Here is a 27,541-nt window from a genome sequence, read left to right as displayed (position 1 = left end):
GCCAAAGAGCATAGCACTGAGTGGGTATATCACATCCCCTATCATGCACCAGCCTCTGGGAAAATCGAACAATACAATGGACTGTTAAAGACTACAGTGAGAGCAATGGGGGGTGGATCCTTCACATTGGGATACACATTTAGCAAAAGCCACCTGGTTAGTCAACACCAGAGGATCTGCCAATCGCGGTAGCCCTGCCCAGTCAGAACTTTTACATACTGTAGAAGGGGATAAAGTCTCTGTAGTGCACATAAAAAATATATTAGGGAAGACAGTCTGGGTGTCCTGCTTTCAGCTGGGATAGAGTTAATTGTCTTCCTAGTAGCTGGTACAGTGCTATGTTTTTTCAGTTTCATATGAGAAGAATGTTGATAACACACTGATTTTTTCAGTAGTTGCCAAGTAATGTTTAGTCTAAAGTCAAGGATTTTTCAGCTTCTCATGCCCAGCCAGCAAGAAGGCTGGAGGGGCACAAGAGCTTGGGAGGGGACACAGCCAGGGCAGCTGACCCAAAGTGGCCAATGGGGTATTCCATACCATGTGACACCATGTCTAGCATATAAACTGGGGGGAGTTGGCCTGGGAGGGATCACCGCTTGGGGACTAACGGGGCGTCGGTCGGCGGGTGGTGAGCAATTGCATTGTGCATCACTTGTATATTCCAATCCTTTTATTATTATTACTATCGTCATTTTATTAGTGTTATCATTATCATTATTACTTTCTTCTTTTCTGTTCTATTAAACTGTTCTTATCTTAACCCATGAGTTTTACCTTTTTTTCCGATTCTCTCCCCCATCCCCCTGGGTGGGGGGGAAGTGAGTGAGCGGCTGCGTGGTGCTTAGTTGCTGGCTGGGGTTAAACCACGACAGGTTCTATGACCAAGGGAGCCTGTTTGCAGATCAGTGTCTGCTTGGGAGAAATAGGATCTACCTCACTAAGCACGGCAAAGCTACTTTTGCCAACAGGAGGGCTGACCTCATAAGGAGGGCTTTAAACTAAGAATGATGGGGGAGGGAGAGAGTAACCAAAAGCCCTGCGAGGGACTGATGGACAGGGTCGACGAGCAAAGGGCCTGGGGTTATGTGACAGTAGAGGAACACAAAATCAACAAAACAGGGCTTAAGCAGGGTCACCTCCAGCATTTGCATGTAAGCAAGGAAGTGTCTACAAGGCACCATTATGGAGAAATCCCCAAAACCCTTTCTGAACTGACCGCAACCCCCATTCCCCATCTCCCTGCGCCACTGAGGGGGAGGAGGTAGAGAAAATTGGGAGTGAAGTTGAGCCTGGGAAGAAGGGAGGGGTGGGGGGAAGGTGTTTTAAGACTTGGTTTTATTTCTCATTATCCTACTCTGATTTGATTGGGAACAAATTAAATTGTTTTTTTTCCCCCCCCAAGTCGAGTCTGTTTTGCCTGTGACGGTAATTGCTGAGTGATCCCTCCCTGTCCTTGTGTCGTGGTTTAACCCCAGCCAGCAACTAAGCACCACGCAGCCGCTCACTTCCCCTCCACCCAGTGGGATGGGGGAGAGACTCAGAAGGAAAAAGGTAAAACTCATGGGTTGAGATAAGAACAGTTTAATAGAACAGAAAGGAAGAAACTAATAATGATAATAATAAGAATAATAAAATGACAATAATAACAAAAGGATTGGAATATACAAAACAATGCAATTCCTCACCACTTGCCAACCGATGCCCAGTTAGTTCCCAAGCAGCAATCTGCCCCCAGGCCAACTCCCCCTAGTTTATATACTAGGCATGACATCACATGGTATGGAATACCCCATTGGCCACTTTGGGTCAGCTGCCCTGGCTCTGTCCCCTCCCAAGCTCTTGTGCCCCTCCAGCCTTCTTGCTGGCTGGGCATGAGAAGCTGAAAAATCCTTGACTTTAGTCTAAACATTACTTAGCAACAACTGAAAACATCAGTGTTATCATCATTCTTCTCATACTGAACCCAAAACATAGCACTATACCAGCTACTAGAAAGACAATTAACTCTATCCCAGCCAAAACCAGGACACCTTCTCTTGACCCACAAGCCTTTCATTATATTTTCTCCTCCCCAACCCACCAGGGGGAGGAATGAGCGAGCAGCCTTGTGGTGCTTAGTTCCTGACTTGGCCTAAACCACGACAAGGAGGCAATGAGGAGAGGTGCTCTGCTGGACCTCATACTCACCAGCAAAGAGGGGCTCGTTGGGGATGTGAAGGTCGACAGCAGCCTTGGCTGCAGTGACCATGAGATGCTAGAGTTCAGGATCCTGAGGCGAAGGAACAGGGCGAAAAGCAAGCTCACAATACTGGACATGAGGAGAGCAGACTTTGGCCTCTTCAAAAATCTGCTTGGAAGAGTCCCATGGGATAAGGCCCTGGAGGGAAGGGGGGCCCAAGAAAGCTGGTTAATATTCAAGGGTCACCTGCTCCAAGCTCAAGAGCAGTCCATCCCTACAAATAGGAAGTCAGGCAAAAATGCCAGGAGGCCTGCATGGATGAACAAGGAGCTCCTAGCCAAACTCAAACACCAAAAGCAAGCATACAGAAGGTGGAAGCAAGGATGGGTAACCTTGGAGGAATACAGAAACATTGTCCAAGCATGTAAGGATGAGGTTAGGAAAGCTAAAGCCCACCTGGAGTTAAATCTGGCAACTGATGTCAAGGGCAACAAGAAGGGCTTCTATAAGTACATAGGAGACAAAAGGAAGACTAGGAAAAATGTGGGCCCACTGCTGAATAAGGCAGGGCACCTGGTGACACAGAACATGGAAAAGGCTGAGGTACTGAATGCCTTCTTTACCTCAGTCTTTACTAGCAAGACTGGCTTTCAGAAATCCCAAGCCCTAAAGACAAGGGGGAAAGGCTGGAGCAATGAAGATGTACCCTTGGTGGAAGAGGATCAGGTCAGGGACTACTTAAGCAAACTGGACATAAGTCCATGGGCCCTGACAGGATGCACCCACGAGTGCTGAGGGAGCTGGCTGATGTCATCACGAGGCCACTCTCGATAATCTTTGATCAATCATGGTGACTGGGAGAAGTGCCCAAAGACTGGAGGAAAGAAAATGTCCCTCCTGTCTTCAAGAAAGGCAAGAAGGAGGACCCAGGGAAGTACAGGTTGGTCAGCCTTACCTTGATCACTGGGAATGTGATGAAGTAGCTAATTCTGGAAACCATGGAAGTCTAGTTGGAGGCCAGTAATCAGTGGTGTACCCCAGGGGTCAATACTAGATCCAATCCCATTTAACATCTTCATTAATGAACTGAATGATGGGGCAAAGTGTACCCTTAGCAAAACTGGGAGGAGCGGCTGATATGCCAGAGGGTCATGCTGCCATCCAGAGGGACCTCAACAGGCTGGAGAAACGGGCTGACAGGAACCTCATACAGTTCAACAAGGGGAAGTGCCAAGTCCTGCACCTGGGGAGGAACAACCCCAGGCACCAATGTATGTCTTATGTTCCTCTCTGTCTTTTTTCTCTGTACTTCTCCTCTTCTCTTTCACCTCATCCTCTTTGCCCTCTGGCTTTTCCTGAAGATTTCTTTTCAGTCTTGGATCCTGCTTACTAATTTCAGATACTTTTTTGCTTTCACATTCCTGGATTTGTTGCCAGCTGATCAAGGGAGGTGATCCTTCCCCTCTACTCAGTGCTGGTGAGGCTACACCTGGAGTCCTGTGTCCAGTTCTGGACTCCCCAGTACAAGAGAGACATGGACATGCGTTCAGCTCTGGGGTTCAGCTCTGGGGCCCTATGCTGGTTTTGCCTAGGATAGAGTTACTTTTCTTCATAGTAGCTAGTGTGGGGCTATGCTTTGGATTTGTGCTGAAAACAATGTTGATAATGCCGAGATGTTTTCGTTACTGCTGAGCAGTGCTTACAGAGAGTCAAGGCCTTTTCTGCTTCTCACCCCACCCCACCAGCGAGTAGGCTGGGGGTGCACAAGAAGTTGGGAGGAGACACAGCTGGGACAGCTGACCCCAACTGACCAAAGGGATATTCCAGACCATATGACATCATGCTCAGTATATAAAGCTGGTGGAAGAAGAAGGAAGGGGGGACGTTCAGAGTTATGGCACCTGTCTTCCCAAGTAACCGTTACGCGTGATGGAGCCCTGCTTTCCTGGAGATGGCTGAACACCTGCCTGCCAATGGGAAGTAGTGAATGAATTCCTTGTTTTGCTTTGCTTGCGTGCGTGGCTTTTGCTTTACCTATTAAACTGTCTTTATCTCAGCCCACGAGTTTTCTCACTTTTAACCTTCTGATTCTCTCCCCCATCCCACTGTGAGGGAGGTGAGTGAGCGGCTGCGTGGTGCTTAGTTGCTGGCTGGGGTTAAACCACGACACCCGGGAAGAAGGGATGGGTGGGGGGAAGGTGTTTTTAGATTTGTTCTTATTTCTCATTATCCTACTCTGATTTGATTGGTAATAAATTAAATTAATTTCCCTGAGTTGAGCCTGTTTTGCCTGTGATGGTAATTGGCGAGTGATCTCTCCTGTCCTTATCTTGACCCATGAGCCTTTCGTTATATTTTCTCTCCCCTGTCCAGCTGAGGAGGGGGAGTGATAGAGCAGCTTGGTGGGCACCTGGTGGCTAGCCAAGGTCGACCCACCACATCAGGAGGTTTGTAAAGCTACCTACTATTTTGTAGCCCACGAGTTTTCTCACTTTTACCCTTCTGATTCTCTCCCCCATCCCACTGTGAGGGAGGCGAGTGAGCAGCTGCGTGGTGCTTAGTTGCCAGCTGGGGTTAAACCACGAAACGCCCCCAACATAAGAAGGACATGGACCTGTTGGAGCAAGTCCAGAGGAGGGCCTTGAAGATGATCAGAGGGATGGGGCACCTCTCCTATGAAGACAGGCTGAGAGAGTTGGGGTTGTTCAGCCTGAAGAAGAGAAGGCTCCAGGAAGACCTTATAGCAGCCTTCCAATACCTAAAGAGGGCCTACAAGAAAGCCGGAGAGGGACTTTTTACAAGGACATTTAGTGATAGGACAAGGGTGTGGAATGATTGCTGGAGGTGACTTATCGATATGACACACACCCCTCTTAAGGGAAGGTAAACCTCCAGGGTGGAAAGCAGTGGATATGTGGATATGCAAGAAATCTGTTCCATAATAATTCCCTAAGCAACATAACCTGCAACCTTAGATGTTAGCAACACCAGGGGAGCTTGGTATGCTGACTCTGAGAAACAACACGGAGGGTGGAGCGGAGTGGAGACACCGCAGCCAGGCTCTGTGATATCACTGCAGGGATGGGGAACCGGAACTACTGGAACAAGAATGGAAGGTCCCTGCATTGAGTCCACTGAAGCAAGGAAGTGAAACAATGGGGTTCTGTCAACGCTATGGCCTTACTTCTGATTTATATCACAAGTGCCCAGTTCTGGAGTAGTGACATGCTAAATCATGTCCTCTGGGTGAACTTTTCTCATTATAATCTCATTATAATACCAAAACATATCTCCATCCCAAAAGCTACCTGCCTCCAAGGTGCGACTACCCCTCACTGAGCATGCGCTCTGAATTTTCTCTAGCATATACCTTTAAAAGTAAAGCGAGAGAACTTTATACCAATCAAAGTAAAGGTATGTATGACTAGAGTCACTCAAGCTCCACCTAAAAAATAATAAACTATAAAAGGGCTTAAGAGAGGAGGAATGCTAGGGAAGACACCATCGTAGACAAGTCGGGAGGGCATCACTGACTTCTGGGATCAGTCGATGGGCTGAACCTCTCTTCCGCCCCATAGGGACACCTATTGGGTAAGATTTGAACCCTCAGTTATACCGAGTACTTCCCTGGGAAACTTAGAAATCTCTATAGAGTTTTTCCATAATTTAGTGTGCTTGTAGTCAACTGTATTATTATTTGCACATGCTTTGCAGACAGTGTATTTATCACCAGCAATCCAAAAGAACCTGTACTGTTGCTTTAATAAACTGCGCTGCTCATTAATCTAGTCATGATAGTTCGTTAACGCAACCAAACTCCCTGAGTCTGGTAATCCTAGTGCGCTGAACGTGGCTAAGCCGAGAGTGCAGTACACTATTAGTGCATCCGTAATCATGATAGTTCAGCATATTGAACATGACCGGACTTATAGCGTTGAATTGGACATCACTCAGAAATTAAACCTAGCCGCCCCCAGCCCCTCTGACATCTGAGGATAAGCTGGAACGCAAGGGGGTTTATTTTCTGCCAAACTTCTTTACCCTTTAACGCAACAAAGGGGTAATGGCTTTAAACTGAAAGAGGGTAGCTTTAGATTAGATGTAAGGAAGAAATTCTTCACTGTGAAGGTGGTGAGGCACTGGAACAGGTTGCCCAGAGGGGTTGTGGATGCCCCCTCCCTGGAAGTATTCAAGGCTAGGTTGGATGGGGCTTTGAGCAACCTGGTCTAGTGGAAGGTGTCCCTGCCCATGGCAGGGGGGTTGGAACTAGATTGGTCTTTAAGGTCCCTTCCAACCCAAACCATTCCATGATTCTATGATTCTATGACATAATGGAGAGAGACCAGCACAGGGCCATGAAGATGATTAAGGGACTGGAGCATCTCGCCTATGAGGGAAGGCTGAGATTGCTGGGACTGTTTAGCCTAGAGAAGAGAAGGCTCGGGGGAGGGGGGGAGATCTCATCAATGTGTGCAAATACCTGAAGGGAGGGTTCAAAGAAGATGGAGTCAGGCTCTTCTCAATTGTGTCCAGTGACAGGACAAGAGGCAATGGGCACAATTTAATCTGTGTCAAATGCGCTTATGCAAACTACAAAATAAATTTAAAAGAAAGGCACAGATGTGGAAATCCTTCACCTAGAAAACAGTTGTAAGCCTACTGGTACATAGCTGTTGTGGCCCGCTGCAAATAAAAACGTGCTACAATGAGGACAGCTCTTCACTTAAGCAGAACTCAGCTTCTCATTGCTAGATGGAAGGATTCATCCTGGAAGGGTTCAACCCCAGCATCTGCCTTTTAGACTGTAGTTTACAATTCATTACCAAAGTAAAAATGGCAGTACGAGACCCAAGTGCAGGCATGCTGTTAGTGGGTTACCCCAATTCCCTTCTTACATGACAGCTACCATTAAAAAGTGTGATTAAAATAAAGTATTTGAATGAAATCAGAATCTATTATTCCCTTTAGCTGCTCAATTTTTGTGCAATGTTTTAAAACTTTTCTTATACTACTGAACTGTTATCAACCAAATCTCATAATTGGTAATTTTCAAATGCTGGATTTTTAACTGTATTGCTATAATTGATTTAAAACTTATTTTGTCTATTTATTTAAGTGAATTCTGGTCTTTAATCCCAGAGTTTACACACTGGCTCCTAGGAGAAACACAGTCTCAGGTCCACAAAGAACAACATGACTCTTCAGTGTCCTCACTACTACATAATCTCCAAAGGGAAGCTTTATCTCCTTCTCCAAATAAAAGAACTTTGTTGTTAATGTGCATGCAATAAATGCTTCCTAGAGCTTCAGGATTAGAAGTGAATTGCTAAAGTTATAGCTGCAATTCTTGAATTTAAAAATAGAATGCTCATCTGAAATCCTACATGGGAAGTGAAAACAGCCCATTTCTAAGCAGATGATTCTGGCACATTGATGTCATGTCTCTCTCTCTATTTTTATTTTTTTTTTTAAAGCTTCCTGTGTACATACAAGTTCAAATCTAAAAGGGAAACATTTATTTAATGAGAAAGACCCATCTTTCATCTTTCAGTTTATGCACATCACCTCACTTTCAGTGAAGTTGGTTTTACTCCTTTATTGCAGGCTACTTGTACTTCTTATCTCATGTAATAGCTTAGTAGTGCTAATCAACTCTTCCCTACTTTCTTGAATTGCAAACAGCTAGTCAGAATGAGAAATAACTTTAAAAATTAAATGTATTCCAGAAACATACCCGAATTAAAAGGATACTGATGCCCCTTGTAAAAAAATGATGAAGTGACAAGTTCAGCACCTGCATCACATATAAATGCAGTTATGAAATGGTACCACCTAGCATTCACTTTCAGAGTTAAGCATATTTAACCACTGTCCTGGGTTTGGCTAGGATAGAGTTAATTTTCACAAGAAGCTGGAAGGAGGCACAGCCAGGACAGCTGACTAGAACTAGCCAAGGGGATATTCGATACCATATGATGTCATGCTCAGTATATAACTGGGGGAGCTGGGGGGGGGGGGAGGAGGGATCGCGGCTCAGGAACGGGCTGAGCATCAGGTTCTGGGTGGTGAGCAATTGCATTGTGCATCACTCGCTTTATACATTCTTTTATTAGTATTATTGTTATTATTACTTCTTCTCTCCTTGTGTTGTCCTATTAAACTGTCCTTATCTCAACCCACAAGGTTTTACCTTTTTCTTCCAATTCTCCTCCCCATCCCACCATGGCGGGGAGGAGTGAGCGAGCGGCCGTGTGGTGCTTAGTTGCTGGCTGGGGTTAAACCACAACAACCACTTTCTGAAAGAGCTTAATATACAACAAAAAGTAATAAACATTTTATCAATCACTGTATGACTGTTGAAAGCATAACAAAAAAACCTGGGAAAACTTGTCTTATTTGACAACAGAACTAAATAAACGTGACCCTTTTCCCATGTCAAAAGACTCCACGTTTACATCAAGAGCTGAAACTTTACCTTGAAGAAAGTCACGTTACTTAAGTGTAGATCAGAAAGTCTTTATGATGTATAACAGAGCTCCAAGTGATGACCACAGAAGGTTTATCCTAGGATCTCTTATGTTAGAGAAAGGACATTTCTGTTATGTGACTTTTATGATTAACCTTTGATGGGAAGAGTGGTAACTTCTACCACTACTTCTTCCCCTTCAGGGAACGTATGCATTCCTCTGGTTCCTAGGCTTTTCTTATTTTGCTAAGTACAGGAGTAATTTTAAATACACCATCAATAGCTTAAAATACATGAAGAAGTCATAGCTTTAACACAGGCTGACATAGTATACCCAGATAAAAGTAAACATGAGCAATTCTTACTGAACTAGGGCTAAAAAATAGATTATTCTTATAAATCAAAGCACTAGAATGTATCATAAAATGTAAAGTTACATTCTTTAAAACAGCAATCCGCTACACATCCAGATAAATACTTCAAATCCAGCCATTAAAAAAGGTTAAGTTAGAGGAGAATTCATATTTCTGCTTAAGAAATTGATGATCAGAAAGCTGAAATGTAACTAGGATCTCAAAAACAGTCAATGACATTTTCCCCATTTTTTTTAGTGCACAAGCAAAGGAGGAGAAAAAAGCAGCATTATTACAAATCTAAATTCAATCTTTGCAAAAAAACCAAAACAAACCAAAAAACAACCCACAAATGTTTTAGGTCTCTGGTCTAGAGCAGCAGTTTTCAGCCTGCTAATGCATGGATCCTGGGGGTTCAGACCAGGAAGTGAAAGATGTCTCAGCTTTACTTAGGGTGCAGTTTCTTAGTATAGCAAAGCCAGTGAAACATCCAGCTGTCAAAGTATGTAATCTTGTTCCCTCTTCCCCACTGGGCTGGCACTAGCATTCCCAGCCACTTCAGTTCACAAAGGCAACACAAAGCTAACCTTTCTGACAGATAAATAAATACACGTTTTTCTGCTGCTTCGGCAAGCTAAACCAGCTCCCAGCAGGGTCAAACAAGTGCCAGTGTTGCTATAGGGGAGGATGGCAGATGAATATGGCCAAGGAACCTACATCCACTGTAGGTCTGTAATTACATTATTTCAGCCCAGAGCTCTGGATTCACAATCTTTTAAAAGTGCTGAAGTGGTTTTACATGCGACCTGCAAGGAACAACTGGGATACCTCTTTCTCACATTGCTAAGAGTTGCGCTTTAAGATACTTATAATAAATTTGAAATTCTCTCTAGGAGCTGCTTTATGAGAGGGAAAACAGTAAAGTTATAACATGACAAGAATCTGAAGAACAAGGAGTTGAAACAGGGTCTTTTGTCAATCCTTTTCTAATTTTACTGACACTAAGAAATATGTCTTATTCCAAAGATATAATTTCTAATAAGGCTTGTAAAAGAGCACAGCCCCCCTCCTAATGAAAAAGAAAAGGAAGATTTTTCAAAATTTCAGTGTCCTTCTAAAAGGAAACACAGTTTAGTCTTACTACAATGAACACTGTTGGGGAATTTTTATGGTATCCTTTGAGGCGAATTAAACACACACTTGTGCTTAAGTATAAAAGAAAAAAATAATGAACAATGCATTGGGCAGAGTCCTTCTGACAGGTACACCCGCCCCGACAGGAAACGAAACTTCTCCAGGCAGGGAGGAGAGGAAAAAAAAACCAAGCCCTAGAGGCCGCAGGTTGAAAATTGAACTGACCAATCCAACACGCGCCAGGTACACGGAAGTGTTGACCTTTTAGCCAATGGGGATTAAAATGACCACAGATCAGATTCGACAAGGGTATAAACGGGGTCCCGCTGGAGGACATTTTGAGTCAGTCCTCCTCAGAGCAGCAGTTCTGCAGTCGGTGACTCTCCCCTTGGGTTGGGATGCTGCCCTAGGTAACTCCTCGAGGTTGAGAGCCCTCATCTTTTAGGTGAGTGATATGCGCAGTTTGAGTCATCGTTTTTAAACCTTAAGAATTCTTAAGTCAGCTGTGTAGTACTAATTCCCCTTACATCATTGAGCTTGTGGTTTACTAATGTTACCGGAGTTTTAACTAACTTCTTACTGAAGAATAAATCTGAATTTTAACACCTGATGGATTTGATTGTGTGAGCCTCCGTAACAGTCCTACAACCATAAGCGGTTCTACAAGGAGTCTGCAAAGATTCATCACAAGCAGATTCCTTATATACACTTGCACCAGCACCAATCCCCTGAGCGGTTGCATGGGGCACCTCAGCTGGGCCCTGAGTCCATCACCCAGCCCAGCTCTGCTGCCCAAAGGTGGCCCCTGAACACTGGCATTCCAGGATGGATACAAGACAATGCTAGGGCTGTTTCTTATCTCATCACCCAGGGAAACTTCACTCCCTTGCAAGGAGTCATTCTGTCTCTGGCATTCCTGCTTCCAGCCAGTTTAATGCCTTCTTGCCCTCCATGCCAGATCATTCCTCAGTCACAAATTACCACTGCTTAGCAGTTAAAATTAGAATTTCCCCTTCAACACATAAACAAAACAAACACATGCTATTAGCCATGTAACGAGGCAGAGCTTTTACTAAACATGAAAGAAAGGTAGCAATGGCCAAAAGCTATGGAAGTAAAAACCAAACTATTTGGCAAAACTGTGGTAGGTTGACCCTGGCTGGACGCCAGGTGCCCACCAAAGCCACTCTATCAAACCCCTCCACAGCTGGAGAGAGGAGAGAAAATATAACGAAAAGCTCATGGATCAAGATAAGGACAGGGAGAGAACATTCAATTACGATCACGGGCAAAACAGACTCAGCTTGGGGAAAAAAATTAATTTAATTTATTGCCAATCAAATGAGAGTAGGATAATGAGAAATAAAGGCAAATCTGAAAAACACCTTCCCCCCACCCCTCCCTTCTTCCCAGGCTTAACTTTACTCCCAATTTTATCTACTTCCTCCCCCCCAGGCAGCACGGGGGGACAAGGAATGGCAGTTACGGTCAATTCAATTCATCACACGTTGTCTCTGCCGCTCCTTCCTCCTCAGGGGGAGGACTCCTCACACTCTTCCCCTGCTCCAGCGTGGGGTCCCTCCCACAGGAGACAGTCCTCCATGAACTTCTCCAACATGGGTCCTTCCCACGGGCTACAGTTCTTCATGAACTGCTCCAGCGTGGGTCCTTTCCACAGCATGCAGTCCTTCAGGAACAGACTGCTCCAGTGTGGGTGCCCCACAGGGTCAGAAGTCCTGCCAGAAAACCTGCTCCAGCATGGGCTCCTCTCTCCACAGGTCCTGCCAGGAGCCTGCTCCGACGTGGGCTTCCCACGGGGTTACAGCCTCCTTCGGGGGCATCCACCTGCTCTGGCATTGGGTCCTCCACAGGCTGCAGGTGGATATCTGCTCCACCATTAACCTCCATGGGCTGCAGGGGGACAGCCTGCCTCACCATGGTCTTCACCACGGTCTTCACCACGGGCTGCAGGGGAATCTCTGCTCTGGTGCCCGGAACTCCTCCTCCCCCTCCTTCTTCACTGACCTTGGTGTCTGCAGGGTTGTTTCTCACATATTCTCACTCCTCTCTCTGGCTGCAGTTTCTGTTGCACAGGGTTTTTTTCCCCTTCTTAAATATGTTATCCCAGAGGCGCTACCACCATCGCTGAGTGGCTCAGCCTTAGCCAGCGGCGGATCCGTCTTGGAGCTGGCTGGCATTGGCTCTATCAGACACAGGGGAAGCTTCCAGCAGCTTCTCACACAAGCCACCGCTGTAGCCCCCCTGCTACCAAAACCTTGCCACACAAACCAAATACAAAAAGTTATAGAAGACATAGTCCTTTCAAATAAGTAGAAGACACCAAGGAAACCAAACATCCAGCTAAGACTGTTAGGTTTGTGTGAGAGTCAGCTGATGTGTGACATGCTGTCCTGGTTTCAGCTGAGATAGTTGATTTTCTTTCTAGTAGCTGGTACAGTGCTATGTTTTGGGTTCAGTATGAGAAGAATGTTGATAACACACTGATGTTTTCAGTTGTTGCTAAGTAATCTTTAGTCTAAAGTCAAGGATTTTTCAGCTTCTCATGCCCAGCCAGCAAGAAGGCTGGAGGGGCACAAGAAGTTGGGAGGGGACACAGCCAGGGCAGCTGACCCAAAGTGGCCAAAGGAATATTCCATACCATATGACATCATGTCTAGTATATAAACCAGGGGGAGTTGGCCTGGGAGGGGCAGATCGCTCCTCAGGAACTGACTGGGCATCGGTCAGCGAGTGGTGAGCAACTGCATTGTGCATCACTTGTCTTGTATATTATTATTATTATCATCATCATCATCATCATCTTCCTTTGTGCCCTATTAAACTGTCTTTATCTCAACCCATGAGTTTTACTTTTTTTTCAATTCTCTCCCCCATCCCACTGGGTGGGGGGAATGAGTGAGTGGCTGTGTGGTGCTTAGTTGCTGGCTGGGGTTAAACCACAACACATGCCACTCTCTCCAAATTACAACAGGTATTGAGTCAGGCTCTAAAACACTTGAGCTGAAATTAATTATGGTATTACTTTTTTGATTTTCCTATATTTCACATTTACAGTTAAACCACAGAAGAATATAGTCTATCCTGATGGACCTTAAGCTTTAGCTTCCTTTAGTGCATTTCCATTAGGTTCACAAAGTGTGTGTGTGCACGCTTTCTTACTGAGCTAGACCAAGATCTTCCCATATTAGTATATACAAACATATTACTTAATACTATCACAGTGTATTTTGAGATTATAACAATAAGTATTCTAAAAATTCAAATTCTGAATTTTCTACCAGGTTCTATAACACCCTACTATAATAGTTATTGGCAAAAGTAAACAGAAATTAACTTTGTAGAGTATCGACTGTTCTGTCTCCAATCCATTGGAAACCCACTGTAAAGTATTAGTAGTTCTCAAAATAATTTGAACTTGCCACGTTTAAAAGTGCCTAATAATCAAGTGAAGTACTACTGATATGGAAGCTTTGGAGAGAGTAACATGAACAGCAGAGAAAATTTTCCAGTAAGAATTACAGGAATTCTCTTTTTTTTTCCTTTTAGGAATTCATCCAGTGATGCAATCAAAACCAAAGAACCAAGATGAGCTAAAAACATATTCCAATTTAAATATAAATCCATTGGTTTTCAGTGACAGAACCAAAAGTAATGAAGGCTTACATCAAGTGCAATGCAGTTCCTTAAGGCAAGATTATTGGAATTCCCTTATTCTAGAAACTACACAATACATCAGTGTTAGAATTTAGATGCTTAAAAATCAATTTTCCCCTGAAAGAGGGATATATCAGCATCCATGTCAAAGAAGCTTCAATAATATATTTCTTTAAAAGTAGAGTCAGATTTTTTCCAGGAAAGATTCTGATGCATCAAGCTGGCAAATATTTCCTTTAACCAGATATGTACAAAACCATGTTGAAACCAAAAACCTCAAGTGCTGCAGCCTACCACAGTTTAGCTACTTCTTCAAACAGGCCAAAAGACAGTCAGAGCTCTACTGGTGGGAGGCTGCCATATAGCAAATATTGCACACATCCAGAATTAAAAACCAGAAAGTCAGTGCATTTTATTGAAAGTAGACATTAAAGGATGATGTGCACTCCATTCTGCACATTTAATCATCCAGCATCCAATTTGTTGTTGTTGGTATCATTTACATTTTAATTCATCTATTGTCCATCAGATGAAATAAAAATGGAATAAAATAATGCTGAAATTTTAGGGGTCAAGGGACCAGATAAAGAGTAGTGTTAATACCAAAAGGAAGATAGCTTAACAAAAACAGTGTTCTTATGATGTGATATCAAGATACAGGATTGGAGTGAAGGTTGGTCTGCTGGAGAAATGAGGGATTTATTATTTATAAGCACAGAATGCACTGCCATAGGCATCCTCCCTAAAACTACTGTCCTGTAATTTTATGATAGTATGAGAGCCAGGAAAACAAAAAACCACAACAACAAAAAAAGATAGCATGTCCTAGCTGTGCCCTGGATCTTTAGCCTCTGCTGCATGCTAAGATATTGTCCTGGTTTCAGCTGGGACAGAGTTAATTGTCTTCCTAGTAGCTGGTACAGTGCTATGTTTTTGAGTTAGGTATGAGAAGAATGTTGATAACACTGATGTTTTCAGTTGTTGCCAAGTAATGTTTAGTCTAAAGTCAAGGATTTTTCAGCTGCTCATGCCCAGCCAGCAAGAAGGCTGGAGGGGCACAAGAAGTTGGGAGGGGACACAGCCAGGGCAGCTGACCCAAACTGGCCAATGGGGTATTCCATACCATGTGATGTCACATCTAGTATATAAACTGGGGGGAGTGGGGGTGGGGGGATCGCCGCTTGGGGACTAACTGGGCATCATTTGGCAGGTGGTGAGCAATTGCATTGTGCATCACTTGCATATTCCAATCCTTTTATTATTACTGTTGTCATTTTATTAGTGTTATTATTAGTTTCTTCTTTTCTGTTCTATTAAACTGTTCTTATCTTAACCCATGAGTTTTACTTTTTTTTCCGATTCCCTCCCCCATCCCACTGGGTGGGGGGGAAGTGAGTGAGTGGCTGCATGGTGCTTAGTTGCTGGCTGGGGTTAAACCATGACAGATATATACCGTCATCCCTAGAAGGCCCTTGATAATGATGTGACTATCCCAAATATTGGCTGGGAGGTGGGGTGATGGGACACTTACTGAGAATTACAGCATACTATCAAAGACAAACAAACAAAAAAATGCCTATTCTAATCTCTCTTCTTGCAAAGTTGACTGTTCTTTCAGAATACACTCCTGAAGACAGGGATATAGATCAGAAAGTATACAACTCCTGAAAAAAAAGCATGTATACCCTGGAAAATTTTCTTAGTGCTAAGTGACAGGAACCTTCTCATAAATAAAAGACCTGTAGGAAGAATTATGTGATCCAAACCCCTTAATTTTCTGTAATCAGTCCTGAAATACAGCACAAGAAATCAAAATCTATTAGAGCTAATGTCTGGAACAGATCTGATGGTTTGTAAGTTGCTAGAAAAAGAAACGGGTTCTTTTTATTACTGCAAAAATCAAGCATCAGCAATCTTGACTTCCATACGTTCACTTCATAAAACTCTTTTTATTTCATAAAACTGCTTTAGGGAAGACACCTAATTTGTGGTATATGATTAGACTAGATATTATAAGGAAATACACAATTTTATTTCTACAACCATCCAACATACAAGGTACTTCACATGTTCATGATTTTATAGACAGGCACCTGGAATTACCTCTTCTCTAAAGACAAGTCTAGAGCTATCCCCACACCAGCACTTAACATGCCAGCACCTCACTTCTTAAAATGGCAGTGCCTCATCCACATCTCCCTCACTTCCACTCCTTCTATTGCTATTAACCACTTGCCTGAGCCACCACAGAAAAAACACCAATACCTACTAGCCCAGAGAAATAGCACCTCCCTCCACTTCTGTCAAGTTACCTTGAGAGGGCCACTTCTTGTGTGCTCCCTCCCTAACCTGAATCTACTATGAACCTTCCAATTTGAGGACAGCTAGGACAGAGCAACAGTATTACTCCTTCTAAAAACATTAGGTAAATTTAACCTTCACAGATCTAAAGAATATTTTTTTCATTATAAAGTGGGAACTGTGTTTATCCCTTTTGCTTCTTAACCTTACACCTCCCTTTTTTCTAAAAGTCACATCTGTGCTTATAGCTCCTGGCATAGCTACAATTAGCAGAAGTCAATATAATTATTAATAGACTTGTAATATCTATATGGCATATGCATTTCTTTTAGAAACAGGTGAAAAAATTCTCTGAGAAGATGCTCAAAGGTGGAACAACTTCTTAAGTATTTTATATTGTCTTGTCTTCAAATTAATTTCATAGCTTCACCTTGAACACATAAAAAAGCTAAACTAATCACTTCTAGCCTTATTTCATTAGAGGGGTATATTTCTAGGAATTGCTAGACATACTGCTATCAGAAATTATCAGGACAACCACCTCAGGAAGGTCAAGCTTGTATTTTATAAAAACTAAGAGCAATACACTATTCCCCAAGTAGAAAGCAAAAGTAAAGACATTAATATTAATTTAAAAAAAAAAAAACCAAACTAAAAACTCACTCACTGTCTTCTGTGGGAAGGACCTGCAGGGAATAAATCCATTCTATTATATCACCTTTGTTCACCACATCTAAGGAATCCAACATATCCAGACCAGAGAGTGCGAAAAACGTAATTGTCAACCTAAAAGAAAAAGATGAGACTTACACTTCCCACCATAAATATCATTGGGAGATTAACAAATGGTTGAAGAAACAGAAATATCTATGAATTCTCAGCCTTTGAGAGTGGTACATCATACTGAGTCTAGCTCAGAAAGCATGAAATTTATCTACTGGACAAAATTATGTTCTTTATACTTTAAGGATTTCTCCATCTCAACAAAGCTCTTATTATATGCCATCTCTTCTTTTATATAGTAATGAGATGCCAATTCAGACATTAACCTAAGAGCCTGCTTACCTGAAAAAGTCAATACAAGGCAAACTAGGTTATTAACATATGGAACACTAGTTCTGTAATGAATTCTTACATGAACAATCTTATCAATATGCAGTAAGTGCAAGGTAACCCTGAACTGAAGTAAGCTGCCTCTCACTGTGTCCTAAATCCAGTTTCAGATGCTTAGAAGTTAGGTGTCAAATAGCAAGGCTTCCTTTATAACCAATCAATGTATCAATAGGCACACACAATGAATTACCATCTAGAGGTACTTATTTCTTGTCATTGGATACAAAGGAGCCTAGATGAATAACTTAATTAAACATCTAAAATTAAGCAAGTCAAATCTAAGTATCCAACATGGGAAGTGAAGTCTGTAGTAGCTAGCATGCTGTACTGGGTCTGGCTGGGATGAAGTTATGAAGTTAACTTTCTCCATAGTAGCCCATATGGTGCTGTGTTTTGCATTTGTGGCTAAAACAGTGTTGATAACACACCAGTGTTTTGGCTACTGCTGACCAGTGCGTGCACAAAGCCTTCTCTCCCCCCCTGCCCCCAAAGGCCAGTATGCTGGGGGTGAACAAGAGGTTGGGAGGGGACACAGCTGGGACAGCTGACCCCAACTGACCAAAGGGCTATTCCATACCACATGACGTCGCACTCAGCAATAAAAGCTCAGGGAAAGGAAGGAAGAGGATGCAGGGACATTTGTGGTTATGGCATTTGTCCTCCCAAGCAACCCTTACGTGTGCTGAGACCCTACTTCCCAGGAAGTGGCTGGACATCTGCCTGCCGATGGGAAGTAGGGAATTAATTCCTCTTTTTGCTTTTCTTATTAAACTGTCATTATCTTGATCCACAAGTCTTTTCACCTTCCATTTATCTCCCTGTCCCCCAGGAGAGGGGAGTGAGCGAAAGGCAGGGTGGGTGTTTGGCTGCTGGCCGGGGTCAACCTACCACACATGCTGAAGTTATTTCTTGCTCATAGCTCATTTCCTTCCTTAAATTTGTGCTATTGTAACTGTTTATAAGGCTACACAGTAAACCAACCCCTTAGTTTGGGAGGGTTGTTTTTATAACAGGCTTATAGCATAGCCCCTCAAGCAGTTATATCAGTTGCACTGAAAAAGCACCAAAACAGCAGCACTGGGGTAGGAAAACATTCATGCAACAGTACCATGTAAGTTCTGACTCAGATTAAAATTAGCTGAATGTACATTTTGCCACTCACAGTTGTATCTGCCTATCCTTCTTTAAATTCTTGCTCTGTTTGACCAACAGATAAACTGATTGTGAAACAGCTGTTGAATAGACAGAAACTACAGCTTAGCATGCTAAGGAAAACCAAAAGTCAATGCCAGCTTTCCTTAGGAGACTAAGTTATAATTTACAGTTACCTCACAGGCCTCCTGACCACCCTGAGTATCAGGAGTAGGAACCTCTGAAGAAGTTCAGGACAGACGTAGACAGAAGCCTCTATAGCCATCTAATTTCTGCCTGTGGTTCTGCACCAGAGCCACAAATGCTAAGGCCAAGAAAAAATGGTGATGTGAGTCAGCCCAAAATACACCTTAAAATGATTCTGCTAATTAAAACACAGCAGCCAAACAATGATGCAGCAGACACTTATCTCAAACACAATAGCACACCCTACAAAGCATGACATCCCTATCAGTGGGCTGATCTGCTGTTAGAATAATCATGTGGCCAAACAGTCACAAGCAGTTTTTTAAGCCAACTTCTATTTCACAACTGATATCACCTAGGATTACATACCACAAACAGTGATCACAACTCATTTGAAAAATGGTAACTTGTTACACTGAGGTTACTTGATTTCATGGTATCTTTTACTTCAACCCCGAGTTTTTGTATTGCTTCTTTGTACCATTCTTACAAAAAATAGACTTTAATGTATAATCTGCATGGATTCTGACACTAACATACCCTCTTCAAAAAAACGCTCCACGCAACTCTAAGGTCCTTGTTGAAAATTTCAAACACAGAATAGCATGCATCTCCACTAGTGCAGGTATTTATGGTCAAAAAAAAGTATAAACTTATTTTGTTGTCCTGGTTTCAGCTGGGATAGAGTTAATTGTCTTCCTAGTAGCTGGTACAGTGCTATGTTTTGAGTTCAGTATGCGAAGAATGTTGATAACACTGATGTTTTCAGTTGTTGCCAAGTAATGTTTAGTCTATAGCCAAGGATTTTTCAGCTTCTCATGCCCAGCCAGCGAGAAAGCTGGAGGGGCACAAGAAGTTGGGAGGGGACACAGCCAGGGCAGCTGACCCAAACTGGCCATACCATGTGACATCACGTCTAGTATATAAACTGGGGGGAGTTGGCCTGGGGGGGATTGCTGCTCGGGAACTGATGGGGCATCAGTCAGCGAGCGATTGCATTGTGCATCACTTGCATATTCCAATCCTTTTATTATTATTACTATTGTCATTTTATTAGTGTTATCATAATCATTATTAGTTTCTTCTTTTCTGTTCTATTAAACCGTTCTTATCTCAACCCACGAGTTTTACTTCTTTTACCGATTTTTCTCCCCCATCCCACTGGGTGTGTGGGGGAGTGAGTGAGCGGCTGCGTGGTGCTTAGTTGCTTGCTGGGGTTAAACCACGACATTTGTAATCACTTAATTCTAAAATCTCTCTTTATTATTATTATTAGAAATAAAGTTTTTGAGTACAGAAAGCCAAAAAAGTATGCTGCGTAGAAAACATTTCTACATGGAACAAAAATATCATTTAAGCCAAAAATACTATTTAAGCATGATCTGATGGCTGCAAAATTGTCTTTTTAAAGTGTAAGCTTAACACTTCAAGGCTTATATCAACTTTTGCCATAGATCAGATATGTGTAACCCAAAATCAGACTCTGGACAATAACCCACTACTTTGAGCAAAACCACTACTTTTTAAGAAACACAAGAAAAAAAATTAAAAGATAGTTCACCTACAGTAAATTTTTGAAACCTCGCATATGATATGTTCCAATTTTCACAAATACTAAGTTTGACAATCTCTGACTGCAAATATTTAAAGGCATTTTCACACTGTTACCCAGTTAAGCTACTTCCAAAGAGGCGCAAACACCATGCCAATTTCAGCACTAGGAACTGCTGTAAACTAGGCCCAATAACACAAGATTGTGCATACAAAAGACAAAACAATATACCTGACCTATACCAAAAAATACATACATCAGATAAATGAATGTAGAAAATGGTTTTATGTATAATTAGGTTTCAGTTTAATCAAAGCTGATTCTCTGTGTTAACTGTACCAGCAGCATTAAGAAACTGACTGTACACAGAGTACTGGAATTCACATATGATGGGCAAAAACATCCAGGCAACACTGAACACAGTGCACTCCTCATACAGCCATCTACATACTATATTTTACTTCATATGCTATCTTGCCTCACAGAGAATTAACAGACACGTGTTCTAAGACTAACCAAGACTGTTATCAGCACCTTATCTGACACATAGCATGAAATTAAAAAACTTCATATAGAACAATTCAGAGAGAGAGCAGCCCTTTTTAACACAACCCCCAAGTCTGGTATCACTATTGCTGTACCTTTTCTTCATGCCTTCTACAACAACTATAGTTACTGCATGTGTGTACTGGGTCTGGCTGGGAGGGAGTTAATTTTCTTCATAGCAGCATGTATGGTGCTGTGCTTTGAATTTGGGACCAAAACTGTTGATAACACATGGATATTTCAGTTATTGCTGAGCAGTGCTTACAGAGAGTCAAGGCCTTTTCTGCTTCTCACCCTACCCCACCAGCGAGTAGGCTGGGGGTGCACAAGAAGTTGGGAGGGGACACAGCTGGGACAGCTGACCCCAACTGACCAAAGGGATATTCCAGACCATATGACATCATGCTCAGCAATAAAAAGCTGGGGGAAGAAGAAGGAAGGGGGGACGTTCAGAGTTATGGCACCTGTCTTCCCAAGTAACCGTTACGCGCAATGAAGCCCTGCTTTCCTGGAAATGGCTGAACACCTGCCTGCCAATGGGAAGTAGTGAATGAATTCCTTATTTTGCTTTGCTTGCACGCACAGCTTTTGCTTTCCCTATTAAACTGTCTTTATCTCAACCCATGACTTTTCACACTTTTGCCTTTCTGATTCTCTTCCCCATCCCACTGAGGGGGGGAACGAGTGAGCGGCTGTGTGGGGCTTAGCTGCCTACCAGGTTTAACCCAAAACAACATGTATTAATTTAGGAAGTCAAGCATCAAAGTTTGACATCTGAAGTTTATTTTTTAATTGACCTATTGAAAGCTTACGTAACAGATATCCTGGGTCTTAAGGTCCCCTCCAAGGTAAGCAAATAAAGACATTTCTGATGGCAGATTCAGAGCTCTTGATCTTCAACCAAGTACAGACTATAGTTTCTCAGAATTCAAAAACCTTTTCAAGTGACTGATTTGAGAAGCTGAATAATCATGCTACAAAGAGCATCATGAAATATCACAATCTGAAAGATTTTAGAGACCAGGAGAGCTGAATTCTCCTGCCAAACCTCATAGTATGACTGATAGTGTATGAGACTTTACAGACCAGATTACTGAAAATCTACTGTCACTGATGTTGCATGCAGCAACTACAGATAAAAATAATCATGAGGGCTTTGGACCAATAATTTCAGTGAAGAAGATTACATTGGGTCTGGCTGGGATGGACTTAACTTTCTTCATAGCAACCTGTATGGTGCTGTGTTTTGGGTTTGTGGCTAAAACAGTGTTGGCAACACACCAATGTTTTAGCTATTGCTGAATAGTACTTGCACAGCATCAAGGCTTTCTCTTTTTCCTCACTCTTTTTCCCTCCCCAGCAAGTAGTGTGAGTAATAGGTTGTGAGGGAACACAGCCAGGACAGCTGTTGTTATAGTTGTACCAACTCCCTTAGTGTTTGACAAACTAGTTAGAATGGACCAGCACTGTGCTGAAAAAAACTTCATCCTCTGCCACCTTGCCTTGTTACAACAAATGCATTGTTTCTGCTGCAGTGCAGTGAACCAAAACTAATCTCACTGACAAATTATTATTATTATTATTATTACAAGTTTCTCTGTAATTTAGTTGAGTTCCCCAATCTGGGTCACAATGGAACCACAGAAATGGAGGAACAAGGGAGGTAAGAATGAAAGGATGACAGCATTTCTTTCTGCAGCAATACCAGGTCAGGAGGTTTGCTGAACTCAGTGACATTGAACTTGTCAAAAAGGCCAACTTTGTGCCCTCAAGGTCAAACTAGGGATGACACTTTTGTGGTGCAATCACCTGCTTAGAATTTGTTAACAGAGACATATGTATATCTGCAGAACATTGATCTAAAAATCAGTATATTAGAACTCAAGAATCTCTGGGTGAGTAAAAATGTCATGACTTAAACAAATGCATGAATTTAGATGACCATGATTTTTATTCTAATTGAAGATTTAAATTTGACTATGCCAACTGGCCAAAAATTAAGGAGTCCTGAAATAGCTTCAAACTGACGGTTCCAATTTTCAGAAAACTTAGGGTTTTTTCAGTGTTGTACAACAATTATATACAATTCACTGGGCACTGATTATTTAATGTATCATGGCTACTATGACCACACATTAAATTTAAGCTCAGATAGCTCATTAATTTCAAAAGAGATATGAAAACAATTAGTATTATTATTAGCATTATTCAATAAGATTAGGGAAGATGCCATGTAAACTAGAGCCTCTGCTTTAGCTCAGTGGCAAACTGTGACAGCTTGGTAATGTAAATCATGGAATAGAAATGTCTAGGCTGGCAGAGACCTCTGGAGATCACCTGGTCCCACCTTCTGTTGAAAACAGGGCCTTAAATTAGGTTACCCAGGGCCCCATTCAGCCGAGTCTTTAAGGGAGACTCCTCTCTGGGCAACCTATTCCAGTGATTAACTGCTCTCATGGTGAAGAACATTTTTCTTATATCCAGACAGAATTTCCCCAAAAGCAACTCATCCCTGTTGCCTCTTGTCCTGTCACTGCATTCCCTTGTGAAGGAAGCACCTCCATCTTTCTCTTCAACTACTTTTTAGGTAGTGAAAGACTGTGATTTAGATCTTCCCTGAGCCCTCTCTTCTCTAGGCTGAGCAAATCCCACTTCTCTAGCCTTTCTTCATATGTCAATTTTTCCAACCCTCTTATCATCTTGGCAGCCCTCCTCTGCTGGACCCTCCAATTTTTCAGTATCTCTGTTGAACTGGGGGACCAAAAATGTATGCAGAATTCCAGGTGTGACATAACAAGTACCAAATAGAGTGGGATAATCACATCCTTGATCTTGTGACTATACAACCCAGGGCATGTTTTGCCTTCATTACTTCAAGTACTGCAAATGTTAAGCTTGGAAGATCAAATTATATTTTACTTGTAATCTGGTCTGGTATTTCAGTTTAGAGATTGGAAAGGATCTCCGTTATTCACCACCTAAACAAACATAACTGTAGTGAAATAACAGGATTGGAAGACCCCTCCTAAAACTTTAACAAGGTGTTGAAAAATTATGGAAGTACACTGAAAAAAATGGTTATGATCGGTCTTTATAAATATTTGTCAGGCACCTATATATATTTATTTAAAATGGAGGAGAAAATAGTTTGCTGTAAGATTCCAAGAAGGATTTAGTCTTCTTATCATCTTATCTTGTTTTAGTTTGGATTTTCCACACCAGAATGATGAATGTTTTCTCCACTTCATATTATGTGGCCATGTTTAGCCCTCCTGGCTATGATTTTAATAGATTTGTGTATCAAATTTATTATAACTTTAATGCTTAAATAGAACTAGTGTATAGCATGCTAAGACGACTTCTTCATGCCATTTAAAATAACAAAGTATACTGAAACAGGCTAAGGCTTAATGAATTAATGCATTACTTAAGATCAAAATGTATAATTTTTTTAATATAAAGCCATGTGTTATTTCACACACTGCTTTAACACTATATCCATACTAATCTTCATAACTGAAGAAACACATGGTTTTTGCCAGGTGTCTGTATGTTCAACTGAAGGAAAGCTTCATTTAACAGGAGGACTTGATCAAAGTCATTAAGCATTCTTCACAGTATGTACGACTTCCAAGAAATTACAAAGTGAAAAAAATGTGATGACTATTGATTGAATAAAATATTGAATCCTTTACACATCTCCAAGTTTTTATTAAATGCACAAGATAGTCAATAATTTAACTGTCAAGTTGCATCAGAAATAACTTATTAGCTTACATGAAGACATAAAGAATCTGAAATAAATGCATTCTGAATCCACTACATGGACAAGTGTCTGTCTACTTTAAAGTAAGGGGCATATTTCACTATTACCAGTAACATGTTTTAACACTTGTACTAGCTAATGAAGATATAAACGATTTCTGTTACATAACAGTATTCTGCATGCTGGCTTTGAACTACAGGCAACTTAAGTAATTTATTTTAAAATCGGCTTTCAGGGTGGATTAAAAGAATGAAGCACTAGACTAAATATAGATTAGAAGGATTAATAAATGGGGTTTTTTTCTCATGCATATAAGGAAGTTTAACTGAGCACAGACTAAACTTCTACATAAACTTACATTTTTGTGAACTATCTGCTGGTGGAGAGTTTTCTAGAGAAGGCATTAATTTTGACCACCGCTGCGCCGGCTGTTAAGACTACCGATACAGTGAGATCCTGTATCCTGCCCACAGCTGCTTCGCCAGTACTACCATCTCGAGGGGAGCCGGGGCGGGCGAGCGGACAAGTCTCCAGGAATGATTTCCTGTCAAACGCAACCGCCCCTGAGAGAGAAAAGACTCCCCCCGACTCTCTGAGGCTGGCGGAGGACGCCAGGAAAAAGGAAACTGGGTCTGTCCCGCCTTTCCACCGTGAGGCCCGAGAGCGACAGGAACGCGCCAAAGCCCCATCAGCCCGGCCTGCCGAGCATACCTGCTGGTCTCCAGGAACGAGTACCGCTCGGGCAGGATCTGGAGACAACGCTGGAAAAAACAAACATGCCGTTCTTTCAGGAAGTCCAGCCGCTCCACCTCCCCCAAGTTCAGCGACAGCCGCGCTACCGCCATCTTAACCCCCTCCCGTGGCCGGCGCGTACAACCTGCGTCATGTGCGGCTGCCGCGGGACACAACCAGGCGCCGGTCCCGCCCGCTGGGCGTGAAGCTCTCTTGGGAGCTGCCCCAGTATCGTCTGCCAGCTCTCCCCACAGACCTAGGCTGGACAGCTGCACCTCCCTCAGTGGCTCAGCTCCCCCGCGGGGGCTCTCTGGGTCCACCTCACCCCGGAATGACGGGGAGGGGGAGAGAGTAACTGCTTATTTCGTGTATTGGCTTTGTGTGGCAAGGTTTTGGTAGCAGGGGGGGTTACAGGGGTGGCTTCTGTGAGAAGCTGCTGGAAGCTTCCCCTGTGTCTGACAGAGCCAATACCAGCCGGCTCTAAGATGGACCCGCTGCCGGCCAAGGCCGAGCCAATCAGCAATAGTGGTAACGCCTCTGTGATAACATTTTTAAGAAGGAAAAAAAGTTGGGACAGACAGAAACGGCAGCCAGAGAGAGGAGTGAGAACATGTAAGGGAAACAACCCTGCAGACACCAAGGTCAGTGAAGAAGGAGGGGGAGGAGATGCTCCAGGCACCGGAGCAGAGATTCCCCTGCAGCCCGTGGTGAAGACCGTGGTGAAGACCATGGTGAGGCAGGCTGTCCCCCTGCAGCCCATGGAGGTCCATGGTGGAGCAGATATCCACCTGCATCCTGTGGAGGACCCCACACCGGAGCAGGTGGGTTCCCGAAGGAGGCTGTGACCCCGTGGGAAGCCCGTGCTGGAGCAGGCTCCTGGCAGGACCTGTGGATCTGTGGAGAGAGGAGCCCACGTTGGAGCAGGTTTTCTGGCAGGACTTGTGACCCCGTGGGGGACCCATGCTGGAGCAATGTGCTCCTGAAGGACTGCATGCTGTGGAAAGGACCCATGCTGGAGCAGTTCATGAAGAACTGCAGCCCATGGGAAGGACCCATGTTGGAGAAGTTCATGGAGGACTGTCTCCCATGGGAGGGACCCCATGCTGGAGCAGGGGAAGAGTGTGAGGAGTCTTCCCCCTGAGGAGGATGAAGCAGCAGAGATAACATATGATAAACTGACCGTAAACCCCATTCCCTGTCCCCCTGCACCGCTGGGGGGGTTGGTAGAGAATCCAGGAGTGAAGTTGTGCCTGGGAAGAAGGGAGGGGTGGAGGGAAGGTGTTCTGAGATTTGGTTTTATTTCTCATTACCCTACTCTGGTTGATTGGTAATAAATTGAGTTAATTTTCCCCAAGCTGAGTCTGTTTTGCCCATCATGGTAATTGGTGAGTGATCTCTCCTGTCCTTATCTTGACCCACAAGCTCTTTGTTATATTTTCTCTCCCCTGTCCAGCTGAGAAGGGGGAGTGATAGAACGGCTTTGGTGGGCACTTGGCGTCCAGCCAGGGTCAACCCACCACACTTTGTAACGGCACCCTATCAGCCTGCATGAGCTCCCAGTCAGCTCAATACGTGCCCGAGATACTATTAGGTAAAATGACTATGTATTGTTTTATTACATCTGGTGATATCCTGCAGGTAAGTCCAGTAACTTGAACTAATTATGCGTGTCTCAGGAAATAATTTACTGTGTAGCAAATTGCATACAAGACTTCCATCGACATTCATAAGGGTTAATAGGAGCAAATAAAATCAGGGTTACTATTTCTCATGTACCAATCTGAAATTCAAGGAGGAGTATAAAAAAAAAAAAGCTGATCATAGTGAAAAACTTTTAATACAAACTGAAATATATGTCACGATGAAAACATTAATAATGTAACAAAAAACAGTTGAAATACAACAATCACAAAATACAAAGGTAATATATGTCATTGGATAGAGCAAATTTTATGAAAACTCCTGAAGACAGTTGGCCACTTCATATGCAAGGAAATCATCATCCTGTAAAAATGATAGGCAGATAAAAAAAAGATAGGCCTATAAAAAAAAAGTGTTTATAAATCATTATCTTTATAATGGTATGTGTCCATTGTTCTCCTCCTTAATGATAAGGAATATGTAAGAGTGCTTCTGAATGTGTTGGTCCAATCTCTTTTCTGCATTCCTCCCAGCTCTTGATAGGCCTGCAAACCCTGGACAGGTCTCTGGCTACATGAATTTCAACCTTACAGTAAAACAGGCAAAAGAAATTTGTTCTTTTTAATCAATCACAGAATTAATTATATATGCACATTAGATCTTTATCATTTAGATAACTGCAAAGCAAACAAATCTACCTAGTGAGAAGGAGATTTTTGCCCACACTACCACAGGAAACATAGCA

General features: G+C 42.7%; 1 protein-coding gene across 1 annotated transcript in view; it reads right to left on the bottom strand.

The window, feature by feature from the left end:
• The window catches only part of LOC128136230 (geranylgeranyl transferase type-1 subunit beta-like), an 81,210-nt gene extending 55,843 nt beyond the window's left edge, over positions 1-25,367 (bottom strand). Inside the window, 2 exon segments of the mRNA XM_052775463.1 lie at positions 16,776-16,894; positions 25,135-25,367. Of these exon segments, the coding sequence (XP_052631423.1) occupies positions 16,776-16,894; positions 25,135-25,268 (253 nt within the window). The 5' untranslated portion in view covers positions 25,269-25,367.
• Positions 25,368-27,541: the final 2,174 nt, after the last annotated feature.

Source organism: Harpia harpyja, chromosome W (genome assembly GCF_026419915.1).
Source record: "Harpia harpyja isolate bHarHar1 chromosome W, bHarHar1 primary haplotype, whole genome shotgun sequence".
Lineage (NCBI taxonomy): Eukaryota > Metazoa > Chordata > Aves > Accipitriformes > Accipitridae > Harpia > Harpia harpyja.
This window is presented reverse-complemented; position numbering and strand designations above follow the sequence as displayed.